Source organism: Leucoraja erinacea, chromosome 18 (genome assembly GCF_028641065.1).
Source record: "Leucoraja erinacea ecotype New England chromosome 18, Leri_hhj_1, whole genome shotgun sequence".
Lineage (NCBI taxonomy): Eukaryota > Metazoa > Chordata > Chondrichthyes > Rajiformes > Rajidae > Leucoraja > Leucoraja erinaceus.
The window spans coordinates 4,817,422-4,831,121 of record NC_073394.1 but is presented as its reverse complement, the minus strand read 5'-3'; the positions used below and the strand labels follow the sequence as shown (position 1 = coordinate 4,831,121).

The 13,700-nt window shown below is 47.6% G+C and overlaps 1 protein-coding gene across 1 annotated transcript in view; it reads left to right on the top strand.

Moving 5' to 3' along the window:
- The window catches only part of nav2a (neuron navigator 2a), a 572,427-nt gene that overhangs the window by 329,077 nt on the left and 229,650 nt on the right, over positions 1-13,700 (top strand). Inside the window, 2 exon segments of the mRNA XM_055649181.1 lie at positions 1,347-1,419; positions 4,574-4,910. Coding sequence (XP_055505156.1) covers positions 1,347-1,419; positions 4,574-4,910 — 410 coding nt within the window.

Below are 13,700 nucleotides of genomic sequence, written 5' to 3'. Positions count from 1 at the left end.
TAAAATTGAATCTGAATCTGAATCTGAATCTGAATTTGTCACATACACCATAAGGTGCAGTGGAATGTAATTTACCATGCAGAGTTACAATTCAAAAAGGACATAATACACAAATTAATTCAACACAGACGTCCACCACAGCATTCTTCACTGTGGCGGAAGGGAATACAGTCCACCTCCTCCTCCTCCTCGTACCTTGTTCGCCCGTGGTCGTGGCCTTGACCCTCCGTAGTTGCCGCTACGGACAGCCCGATGTTCAAGCTCTCTGGTCGGGATGGTCGGAACCCCGACGTCGGGACAGGTTGAGCACAGCTCGCGGCCTGGAGCTCCCAAAACGTCCACCTCCTTACCGGAGACCGCGGCTTCCGCATGCCGTAGGCCGCAGGCCGGCCGTCAGAGCACATCTCCGGCGATTCCCACTTTCTCATCCACTCCCGACACACTCGGGACAACTAACAGGGGCCAGTCGGCCTTCAAACCTGCACGTCTTTGGAGTGTGGGAGGAAACCGGCGCTCCTGGAGTAAACCCACGCAGGTCACGGGGAGAACGTTCAAACTCCGTACAAGCAGCACCCGTAGTCAGGATCGAACCCGGGTCTCTGGCGCTGTGAGGCAGTAACTCTACCGCTGCGCCACCGTGCCGCCGGTGGTTCATAGCGTAATCGTTTGTTATCTTGTTGGGGAAATGGGAAGGCGTTTGGGTTAACGCAAGGAAAATTGTAGCCGGATCCAGTGATATTTTATTCCCCTTCTTTGGTTGATAGGTTGGTTGCTTGTTAACATAGAAACATAGAAACATAGAAAATAGGTGCAGGAGTAGGCCATTCGGCCCTTCGAGCCTGCACCGCCATTCAATATGATCATGGCTGATCATCAACTCAGTATCCCGTACCTGCCTTCTCTCCATACCCTCTGATCCCCTTGGCCACAAGGGCCACATCTAACTCCCTCTTAAATATAGCCAATGAACTGGCCTCAACTACCCTCTGTGGCAGAGAGTTCCAGAGATTCGCCACTCTCTGTGTGAAAAAAGTTCTCCTCATCTCGGTTTTAAAGGATTTCCCCCTTATCCTTAAGCTGTGACCCCCTTGTCCTGGACTTCCCTAACATCGGGAACAATTTTCAGGCATCTAGCCTGTCCAACCCCTTAAGAATTTTGTACGTTTCTATAAGATCCCCTCTCAATCTCCTATTGTTGGCGGAGAAAGGAATACTATGAAAGAACAAGACATACAATTGTCATGGGAGGTTAAAATATTATTTGGAGTAGATGGAATCATCTCTGATCTATTTCTCGTGCAACAGGATTCAAATTGCTCTTTTCCTTTGTGTTTATCTATCTCCAGATTGAAAACATTGATGTGTGCCTCAGTTTCTTGGCTGCCAAAGGGGTGAACATACAGGGTCTTTCGGCAGAAGGTAAGAAATAATTCTACATTTCATGTTCTCAAATTAAGCAGAACCTTTGAATAGGATTTAGCTCTTAAAGATAGCGGAGTCAGGGGATACGGGGAGAAGGCAGGAACGGGGTACTGATTGGGGATGATCAGCCATGATCGCATTGAATGGCGGTGCTGGCACGAAGGGCCGAATGGCCTACTCCAGCACCTATTGTGTATTGTCTATTGTCTATTGATGCAATCTGACAAAGGCAAGGTAGACAAAAATGCTGGAGAAATTCAGCGGGTGCAGCAGCATCTATGGAGCGAAGGAAATAGGCAACGTTTCGGCCCGAAACCCTTCCGGGTTTCGGCCCGAAACGTTGCCTATTTCCTTCCGGGTTTTGGCCCGAAACGCTGCCTATTTCCTTCGCTCCATAGATGCTGCTGCACCCGCTGAGTTTCTCCAGCATTTTTGTCGACCTTCGATTTTCCAGCATCTGCAGTTCATTCTTAAACACGATAAAGGCAGGGATAGGATAGAGAGGATGTTTCCACTAGTGGGAGAGTCTGGGACCAGTGATCGCAGCCTCAATATTACATAGAAACATAGAAACATAGAAATTAGGTGCAGGAGTAGGCCATTCGGCCCTTCGAGCCTGCACCGCCATTTAATATGATCATGGCTGATCATCCAACTCAGTATCCCGTACCTGCCTTTTCTCCATACCCTCTGATCCCCTTGGCCACAAGGGCCACATCTAACTCCCTCTTAAATATAGCCAATGAACTGGCCTCAACTACCCTCTGTGGCAGAGAGTTCCAGAGATTCACCACTCTCTGTGTGAAAAAAGTTCTCCTCATCTCGATTTTAAAGGATTTCCCCCTTATCCTTAAGCTGTGACCCCTTGTCCTGGACTTCCCCAACATCGGAAACAATCTTCCTGCATCTAGCCTGTCCAACCCCTTAAGAATTTTGTAAGTTTCTATAAGATCCCCTCTCAATCTCCTAAACTCTAGAGAGTATAAACCAAGTCTATCCAGTCTTTCTTCATAAGACAGTCCTGACATCCCAGGAATCAGTCTGGTGAACCTTCTCTGCACTCCCTCTATGGCAATAATGTCCTTCCTCAGATTTGGAGACCAAAACTGCACGCAATACTCCAGGTGTGGTCTCACCAAGACCCTATACAACTGCAGTAGAACCTCCCTGCTCCTATACTCAAATCCTCTTGCTATGAAAGCCAACATGCCATTCGCTTTCTTTACTGCCTGCTGCACCTGCATGCCTACCTTCAATGACTGGTGTACCATGACACCCAGGTCTCGCTGCATCTCCCCCTTTCCCAATCGGCCACCGTTGAGATAATAATCTGCTTTCCCGTTTTTGCCACCAAAATGGATTTACATTTATCCACATTAAACTGCATCTGCCAAACATTTGCCCACTCACCCAGCCTATCCAAGTCACCTTGCAGTCTCCTAGCATCCTCCTCACACCTAACACTGCCCCCCAGCTTAGTGTCATCCGCATACTTGGAGATATTGCCTTCAATTCCCTCATCCAGATCATTAATATATATTGTAAATAGCTGGGGTCCCAGTACTGAGCCTTGCGGTACCCCACTAGTCACTGCCTGCCATTGTGAAAAGGACCCGTTTACTCCTACTCTTTGCTTCCTGTTTGCCAGCCAGTTCTCTATCCACATCAATACTGAACCCCCAATGCCATGTGCTTTAAGTTTGTAAGTATTAAAGGACTTTCCTTTAGGAAGGAGATGAGGAAGAATTTAATTTGCAAGGGGGTGGTGAATCCGTAGAATTCATTGCCCCAGAATGCCGCGGAGGCCACGTCAATGGATATTTTTAAGGCCGAAATTGATAGATTCTTGATTAGTACCTGGTGTCTGGGGAGAAATGGGGTTAAGAGGGAAAGATAGATCATCCTTGATTGAATGGCGGAGTAGATTTGATGGGCCGAATGGGCTTATCCTGCTCCTATCACCATAAACTTATGAAGATGCTTTGTCGGAAGCGGCACGGCGGTGCAGCGGTAGAATTGCTGCCTTACTGCGCTGGCAGCTCCAGAGTCCCGGGTTCGATCCCGACTACGGGTGCTGTCTGCATGGAGTTTGTACGTTCACTCCCCGTGACCTGCGTGGGTTTTCCCCGAGATCTTCGGTTTCCTCCCACACTCCACAGACGCGCAGGTTTGTAGTGTCAGGATAGGATGTTCCTGGGATGTCAGGACTGTCTTATGAAGAAAGACTGGATAGACTTGGTTTATACTCTCTAGAATTTAGGAGATTGAGAGGGGATCTTATGGAAACTTACAAAATTTTTAAGGGGTTGGACAGGCTAGATGCAGGAAGATTGCTCCCGATGTTGGGGAAGTCCAGGACAAGGGGTCACAGCTTAAGGATAAGGGGGAAATCCTTTAAAACTGAGATGAGAAGAACTTTTTTTCACACAGAGAGTGGTGAATCTCTGGAACTCTCTGCCACAGAGGGTAGTTGAGGCCAGTTCATTGGCTATATTTAAGAGGGAGTTAGATGTGGCCCTTGTGGCTAAAGGGATCAGGGGGTATGGAGAGAAGGCAGGTACGGGATACTGAGTTGGATGATCAGCCATGATCATATTGAATGGCGGTGCAGGCTTCGAGGGCCGAATGGCCTACTCCTGCAACTAATTTCTATGTTTCTATGTAGGATAATCGTCTTAATATAAGAGTGTAAATTGGCCCGCGTGCGGGGATCGCAGGTCGGCGCGGGCTCGGTGGGCTGAAGGGCCTGTTTCCGCGCTGCACCACGAAACTAGACCAAGCTGAAATAATGGCGAGACGGAACGCAGATCTCGGGCTCGGTGAGTCATCAGCGCTACCAGCTGTGCGACTGTGTCACCAGCACTAACTAAACCGATGAACCTTTGCGTGACTTTAGTATGTGGAATTCTCTGCCTCAGAGGGCGGTGGAGGCAGGTTTGCTGGATGCTTTCAAGAGAGAGCTGGATAGGGCTCTTAAAGATAGCGGAGTCAGGGGATATGGGGAGAAGGCAGGAACGGGGTACTGATTGTGGATGATCAGCCATGATCACATTAAATGGCAGTGCTGGCTCGAGGGGCCGAATGGACTACTCCTGCACCTATTGTCTATTGACAGACATTGATCTGCATATTACTGCCTTATCTGTTTCAGAAATCCGGAATGGAAATCTAAAGGCGATCTTGGGCCTCTTCTTTAGCCTGTCCCGGTACAAGCAGCAACAGCAGCAGCAGCAACAGCAGCAGCAACCACAGAAACAGCAGACACAGACACAGACACAGCAGCAGCCGCTGAAGCCACAGACGCAGCAACAGCCTGGGGTTGTGTGTCAGCAGCAGGGGGCCCAGCATCACCACCCCCCACAGTCCCCGTGTCAACCTGGCCCTCAGCAGCAACCGCAGCCCACACCTCACCACCACCCCCACCACCACCCAGCACAGCAACAGCAACAGCCGTGCCAGCAAAAGGCGCAGCTGGAAATGCAGTCAAGGTTTGCCTCTTTCCATTGATAAATGCAACGCTAAGCAATGCTTAACTCTCCATCTTAAAAGAAAAGACACACGGGGTGTTTGTGTGGGAAGGAACTGCAGGTGCGGGTTAACACCGAAGATGAACGCAAAATGCTGGAGTAACTCGGGGGGTCAGGCAGCATCTCTGGAGAAAAGGAATAGGTAACATTTTGGACCAAAGCCCTTCTTCAGTCAGGAGAGTTCTTTGTACATCTTCATATCTCTCATTTCCCTCTCCCCTGACTCTCAGTCTGAAGAAGGGTCTTGACCAGAAACATCACCTATTCCTTTTCTCCAGAGATGCTGCCTGTCCCGCTGAGTTACTCCAGCTGTTTGTGTCCATCTCACGAGGGGTTTCCTGGCTGTAGAAGCAAAGAAATGCAGAGGCTGGTTAAGAAGCAAAAGAACACAAGAAGGGTCTCGACCCGAAACCTCGTCTATCCATGGTCTCGGGCGATGCTACTTGTCCCACTGAGTGTAGAGGGAAAGATAGATCAGCCTTGATTGAATGGTGGTGTAGACTTGATGGGCCGAATGGATTTAGAAATCTAGACTCTAGAGTTACAGCATGGAAACAGGCCCTTCGGCCCACCTAGTCCGGACCTGACCAGTGAGTACACAGACACTAGCACAATCCTACACACAAGGGACAATTTACAACTTTACAAAACCCAATTAGCCGGGTGCTGCCTTCACGGAGTTTGCACGTTCTCCCTCTGATCCTCCAGTTTTCCTCCTAAATTCCCAAATTGTGCCAATTTGTAGGTTAATTGGCCCTTTGTAAATTGGGCAGGCAGTGGTGGAGACAGTGGATTGCGTAGAATTGGTGTGATGGGGTGATCGATGGTCTGCGAGGACTCGGTGCGCTGGAAAGCCTGTTCCCATGATATATCTCTCAACTAAACGGAACAGAGCTTAAAAGATTGGGGAAAGAATTTGAGCAATTCAAAACGTGGGGATGAATTTGTAGCAGGTGTAGCGATCTCATCGATGAATCCCTTCCACCGTGGCAAGAATAGACAATAGACAATAGGTGCAGCAGTAGGCCATTCGGCCCTTCGAGCCTGCACCGCCATTCAATATGATCATGGCTGATCATCCAACTCAGTATCCCGTACCTGCCTTCTCTCCATACCCCCTGATCCCCTTAGCCACAAGGGCCACATCTAACTCCCTCTTAAATATAGCCAATGAACTGGCCTCAACTACCCTCTGTGGCAGAGAGGTCCAGAAATTCACCTGTGTGAAAAAAGTTCTAGACAATAGACAATAGGTGCACCAGTAGGCCATTCAGCCCTTCGAGCCAGCACGGCCATTCAATGTGATCATTGCTGATCATCCCCAATCAGTACCCCGTTCCTGCCTTCTCCCCATATCCCCTGACTCCGCTATCTTTAAGAGCCCTATCTAGCTCTCTCTTGAAAGCAGCCAGAGAACCTGCCTCCACCGCCCTCTGAGGCAGAGAATTCCACAGACTCACCACTCTCTGTGAGAAAAAGTGTTTCCTCGTCTCCGTTCTAAATGGCTTAAATATTTTTAAACTGTGGCCCCTGGTTCTGGACTCCCCCACCATCGGGAAGAAGTTTTATAAAGTTGAAGATGCAGGCTTCAGAGTGACACGAGAGGACTCAATGGGCCGGGCAGCATCTCAGGAGCACATGGACAGGTGACGGAGGTAAGGTCCCGACCCAAAACATCGCCTACCTACATCCCCCAGAGATGCTGCCTGACCTGCTGAGTTACTCCAGCACTTTGTGTCTTCTTTTTTAAGGCAGCATCTGCAGTTCCCTGTTTCTACCATCTTCTCATGGTTGGTCTGGGATGAACTACTGGCTTAGACAATAATGCCCACATCCTCCAAATGAACAAAAATAACCGGTTTCCTCCACATTTGCTTTTGCCGATCCTATTCCTCCTTTGTTAATGAAGCAAAGTTCAATTGTAACACTCAAATATTTATGCTTATTATTTTTTGAAGCTGCCTGATTAAAGTGGAACAAGGTCAGATCCAAATTAATGGTTTTTGCTTGGTTTAGTTGAGAAAAGAACTGCAGATGCTGATTTAAATCGAAGATAAACACAAAATGCTGGAGTAACTCAGCGGGACGGGCAGCATCTCTGGAGAGAAGGAATGGGTGACGTTTTCGGCTCCGCAGAAGGGTCTCGACCCGAAACGTCACCCATTCCCTCTCTCTAGAGATGCTGCCTGGCCCGCTGAGTTACTCCAGCTTTTTGTGTCTGTCTTAGTGTAGTTTAGCTTAATTTGGAGATACAGAATGGAGACATGCCCTTTGGCCCACCCAGTCCATGAGGATTCTGAAGTGAACCCGTTCACACTAGTTCTGTTATCCCACTTTCTCACCCATATTCGGAGCAATTCGCAGAGGCCAATTAACCTACAATCCCACACGCCTTTGCGAAACTGGAGCACCCGGAGAAAACCAACGCGGTCGCAGGGAGAACGTGCGAACTCCACACAGACAGCACCCGTAGTCAGGATTGAACGCGGGTCTCTGGCGCTGTAAGGCAGCAACTCTACCGCTGCCCCACTGTGCCCTAGTGGTTTAATTTATGCAATCTAGTTGTGTGAGGGGGTCATATTCTCAATATAATATTATTTAACTCCTTGGCCTGGTTTTATGTCACCTTGGAAGCAGCAATTCAGAACCCTGTGAGCACAAAGAGTTCATGTTTGACCCAAGTAACATTTCACACACAGAGATTTTGGATCTTTATCGATTCTTGTGGTCACGGTTCATTAATAACATCCAGTGTTATTAAACTCCAGTGGCAGCTTTTGAAAAAGCAGGCACATAGACACATAGACATAGAAACATAGAAAATAGGTGCAGGAGTACGCTATTCGGCCCTTCGATCCAGCACCGCCATTCAATATGATCATGGCTGATCATCCAAAAACTCAGTAGCTTGTTCCTGCCTTCTCCCTATATCCCTTGATTCCGTTAGCTGCAAGAGCTACATCCAACTCTCTCTTAAGGCCAAGGTACACAAAAAAGCTGGAGAAACTCAGCAGGTGCAGCAGCATCTATGGAGCAAAGGAAATAGGCCACGTTTCGGGCCGAAAACCCGGAAGGGTTTCGGCCCGAAACGTTGCCTATTTCCTTCAGGGTTTCGGCCCGAAACGTTGCCTATTTCCTTTAGGGTTTCGGCCCGAAACGTTGCCCTATTTCCTTCACTCCATAGATGCTGCTGCACCCGCTGAGTTTCTCCAGCATTTTTGTCTAACTTCGAGTTTCTCTAGGAGATGCTCCAGATTCCAGCATCCAGCTTTCTCCCACTTTCCCCTCCCCTTCCCAGCTCTTCCACAGCCCACTGTCTCCGCCTCTTCCTTTCTTCCTCCCGCCTGAAGAATGTCCTTCCTCAGATTAGAAGGAATGTCCTTCCTCAGCGGGTGCAGCAGCATCTATGGAGCGAAGGAAATAGGCAACGTTTCGGGCCGAAACCCTTCTTCAGACTCTCTTGAGGCCAATTCACTGGATGAATTTAAAAGAGAGTTTGATAGAGTTCTTGGGACTAGCGGAATCAAGGGATATGGGGAGAAGGCACGCACGGGTTACTGATTGTGGATGATCAGCCATGATCACGATGAATGGCGGTGCAGGGCCAAATGGCATCTATTTTCTGTGTATCTCTCTATGTATCTATGAATACATCCAGTGAATAGATTGAGGAAGAGAGATACCTCTTATTGATTAGGGTGCTTAAGATTAAACTTGGCACCTAAGCAAGACCTGCTGGTCTGTATGGATCAACTTTACTGAATTGGCATGGTTTGGCCATACTATACTGAACTGCATGCAAAAAAATAATTTCACTAAGTCTGTACACATGATAATATTGAACCATTGAACTTAGAAACACAGAAACATAGAAAATAGGTGCAGGAGTAGGCCATTCGGCCATTCAATATGATCATAGCTGATCATCCAACTCAGTATCCTGTAACTGCCTTCTCTCCATACCCCCTGATCCCTTTAGCCACAAGGGCCACATCTAACTCCCTCTTGAATATAGCCAATGAACTGTGGCCTCAACTGCCTTCTGTGGCAGAGAATTCCAGAGATTCACCACTCTCTGTGTGAATTTGTTTTCTCATCTCGGTCCTAAAAGATTTCCCCTTTATCCTTAAACTGTGTGACCCCTTGTTCTGGACTTCCCCAACATCGGGAACAATCTTCCTGCATCTAGCCTGTCCAACCCCTTAAGAATTTTGTAAGTTTCTATAAGATCCCCCCTCAATCTTCTAAATTCTAGCGAGTACAAGCCGAGTCTATCCAAATGAAACTTGCGGTTCATTTTCTCAAAAGTCGTTCTTTTAAAATTATTTTCTTTTTCCCCTGGTTTCAGAACACAGAACAGCAGAGCATAAGAACAGGGCCCCCTTGCGGACAAGATTTAGTTTAATTTAGTGTAGACATACAGAGCAGAAACAGGCCCTTCGGCCCACCGAGTCCGTGCCGACCATTGATCTCCGCACACTGGCATTATCGTATGCATACAAGGGACAATTTACTATTTTACCGAAGCCAATTAACCTATAAACCTGCACGTCATTGGCGTGTGTGAAGAAACCGGATCATCCGGGGAAATCTCACGTGGTCATGGGGAGAACGTACAAACTCCGTATGGACAGCTCCCGTAGTCAGGGTCTCTGGTGCTGTAACTAGTGGGAGAGTCTGGGACCAGAGGCCATAGCTTCAGAATAAAAGAACAATCCTTTAGGATGTATTGTTTATGAAAGAACTGCAGATGCCCACTGCAAATTGGAGGAGCAGCACCTCATATTTCGCTTGGGTAGTGTACACCCCTGCGGTATGAACATTGACCTCCAATTTCAGGTAGTCCCTGCTTTCTCCCTCCTTCCCCTCCCCTTCCCAGCTCTCCCACAGCCCACTGTCTCCGCCTCTTCCTTTCTTCTTCCCTCCCCCCAACCCCCACATCAGTCTGAAAAAGGGTCTCGACCCGAAACGTCACCTATTCCTTCACTCCATAGATGCTGCCTCACCCGCTGAGATTCTCCAGCATTTTTGTCTACCTTCCTTTAGGAAGGAGATGAGGAGGAATTTCTTTAGTCAGACGGATGGTGAATCTGTGGAATTTACCGCCACAGGTGGCTGTGGAGGCCCAGTCAATGGATATTTCTAAGGCAAAGATTGACAGATTCTTGATTAGTGCGGGCGTCAGGGATGATGAGGTGAAAGAAAGAGAACGGGGTTACGAGGGAGAGATAGATCGGCCATGATTGAATGGTAGGATAGACTTGATGGGCCGAATGGCCTAATTCTGCTCCAATCATTTATGAACTCATGCATTGAAACTTGATATATGTAATACCTAGTTGCCATTGAACCACCTCTTGCACAACTGGCCCTTTGGTCATTTAGAAACATAGAAATTAGGTGCAGGAGTAGGCCATTCGGCCCTTCGAGCCTGCACCGCCATTCAATATGATCATGGCTGATCATCCAACTCAGTATCCCGTACCTGCCTTCTCTCCATACCCTCTGATCCCCTTAGCCACAAGGGCCACATCTAACTCTTAAATATAGCCAATGAACTGGCCTCGACTACCCTCTGTGGCAGAGAGTTCCAGAGATTCACCACTCTCTGTGTGAAAAAAGTTCTTCTCATCTCGGTTTTAAAGGATTTCCCCCTTATCCTTAAGCTGTGACCCCTTGTTCTGGACTTCCCCCAACATCGGGAGCAATCTTCCTGCATCTAGCCTGTCCAACCCCTTAAGAATTTTGTAAGTTTCTATAAGATCCCCTCTCAATCTCCTAAATTCTAGAGAGTATAAACCAAGTCTATCCAGTCTTTCTTCATAAGACAGTCCTGACATCCCAGGAATCACTCTGGTGAACCTTCTCTGCACTCCCTCTATGGCAAGAATGTCCTTCCTCAGATTTGGAGACCAAAATTTGCCAGGAGATTCACGAGATTGATTTTAAAGCACACTTGCTTTTCTGTGTCAGCGTCCACACCTGTTTGGAGATAGGACCTCGCGGTGACACATCTGGGACAGCCGCTGCCTCACAGAGCCAGTGACCCCGATTCAGTCTTCACCTCGGCTGCTGTCTGTGGGGAGTTTGCACGCTCTCCCTGTGATTGCGTGTGTTTCCTCCGGGTGCTCCGGTTTCCTCCCCACATCCCTAAGACGTGCGGGGGGGTTGGTAGGATAATTGGCCCTGTGTAACATCGCCCCCACTGCGTTGGGAGTGCCTGAGAAAGCGGGACAACATAAAACTAGTTTGAATGGGTGGTCGATGGCCGGCATGGAGTCGGTGGGCCGAAGGGCCTGTTTCCATGCTGTGCCTTACAGAATTATTTACATGTCTTTACTGATCGTATATATCGCATTAGTTACCTGGCAGCTTTTAAATCATTCATCTTCCAAAAACAATTATCCATTGTTCTGTGAAAAGTTCTAACATTCTATACTTCCACTGCTCCTTCATGTGAAATATTCCACACGTCTTTTACCTCAGGGAGGTTTATCTTCATTGCACCGTTACCTTTCTGCCCCTAGATATCAATTTCTTGAGCTTTATTTCAGAAATATTAAAGTCCATTTGAAGTCACACTTATGGGAATAGGGGACTAGGGGAAAATAAGTGTTCGGCACGGACCTGAAGGGCCGAGATGGCCTGTCTTCCATGCTGTAAATTGTTATATGGAAAAATTATATTTGAGTAATCCAAGATAAATATACCTAAAACAAAAGATGCAAGTGCGGATCATGTCCACATCGTATCCATGTTCTCTAGAGATGCTTGCCACAAAATGCTCACAGTCAGGATCGAACCCTGATCAATGGCAGGAACTCCACCGCTGTGCCACTGTGCGTCCTTCCTTCTTTGCTAATGGAAAGACTACTTTGTCAAACAAAGTCGAGAATTGTACTTACTAATGTTATAGTATTTGGATCCAGTTAGAACTTTCTTCACAGCTTCGGGGCAAGTTTAGTGGAGATTGGAACTTTGGTTCTATAGACATTCATATTGCATGTTCTCTGCTGATTCTGTGCTATCATGCTCTATCCTTTATTCATGATCACATTTTTCCTTTCTTCTTCTCTGTCGTACAGTGTGTCATCCAGGTTACCATTCCAAAGCAAAAGCACAAGAAATACGCCCACTCAGAGAAAGACCTCTAGGTCAGCTGTTCTTGCTTGTTTATAGCCCAACTGGTCGCTTTTAAAACAATATTTTAGTGCCGACTGCATGGCCAGGCATTTTGCAAGCTTGCTGAACAGCTTAGCCCGCAGTGCTTGCCAAGACGAAGGCAGAAACCTTGCATCTACTCAGCAAGATGGGCAGCACTTGCGATGGGAGGAACAGAATTAACGTTTGGGATACAAAAGTGTCGACCTGATATATGGTTGACTGTGTGGGGTGGGAGGACCTGTTGCTCCTCCCGTGCAACAGGTGGCGCTGCACAGCAGGAGCACCCAACACGGTCCACCAAACCACAGACCCTATAGCGAGCAAGATGGTCCACTCGACGAAAAAGACGTAGTAAGGGTCATGGGTCAGATTCATGGGTGATTTTCAGCCCCATTTCCGTAACCGGCTTCCGTCTCCGCACCAAAGATCCCGTAGCGGAGCAAAGATACTAGTGCGGAGACGGGAGCCGGTTACGGAAACATCCTCGTAAAAATAAAAGTTCTTTGATAAAAAATCGTCTCCTCATTTTCAGAATTATAATTTATTAACACAAACTGTTCCCCCGCAACGTTGATTACACTGCGAGTCGGGTCCGGTTACTGAAATGGATGAACAAAAGGCCCACGTTCCGCTCCGTTGCGTACTACACGTCAGCCCATTGCATTTAGAGGGAGTGGTCTATCTTGCTCCGCTATAGGATCTTTGCACCAAACATCACAGAAATGTTAACCCTGTTCCCACAGATGATGCCGAGCTTGCAAACTATTTCCCGCATTTCATTTCAGATTTGCAGCATCTGCAGGATTTTGCTTCTGTTTCAGCGCTTATTGGTTTCAGCAACCAATGTTTTTGTATTAACTAAGTCTTCGATTGTTTGATATGTGTGGGATATGTTTATCACTGCCGCTGATAATTTTACCTGATTCTGTTGAAGAATTGTTGGTGACCCTTGCTGGTAGTTGACCCAAAGGACCACCTCTTAACTCATTAATTGTGTCTGAAGAAGGGTCTCGACCTGAAACATCACCAACCCATGTTCTCCAGAGATGCAGCCTAACCTGCTGAGTTAGTCCTGCACTTTGGGTCCGTTTTTACCTCTTAACTCATTGGTCCCCACTTTTACATTTCACAAGTTCATTTCTAGGAGTAGAATTAGGCCATTCTGCCCATCGAATCTTCTCCGCCATTCAATCATGGTCAATCTATCTTTCCCTTACAACCCAAATACTTCTGCCAGCTCCCCTTAAACCCTGACACCCTTACTTATTACCAAGTGTCTGTCAATCTCGGCCTCAAAACATCCATTGACTTGGCCTCCACAGCCACCTGTGGCAATTAATTCCACAGATTCACCACCCTCTGACTAAAGAAACCTCCTCATCTCCATCCACTGCTCCTAGACTCTCCCACTAGTGGAAACATCCTCTCCACATTCATCTCTATCCAAGCCTTTCACTCTTCTGTATGTTTCAATGACGTCCCCACCCACCTCATCCTTCTAAACTCGAGTGAGTACAGGCCCAGTGCCGCCATATGCTAATCCTATTGAACCCAATCATTCTGGGATAATTCTCGTAAACCTCCTCT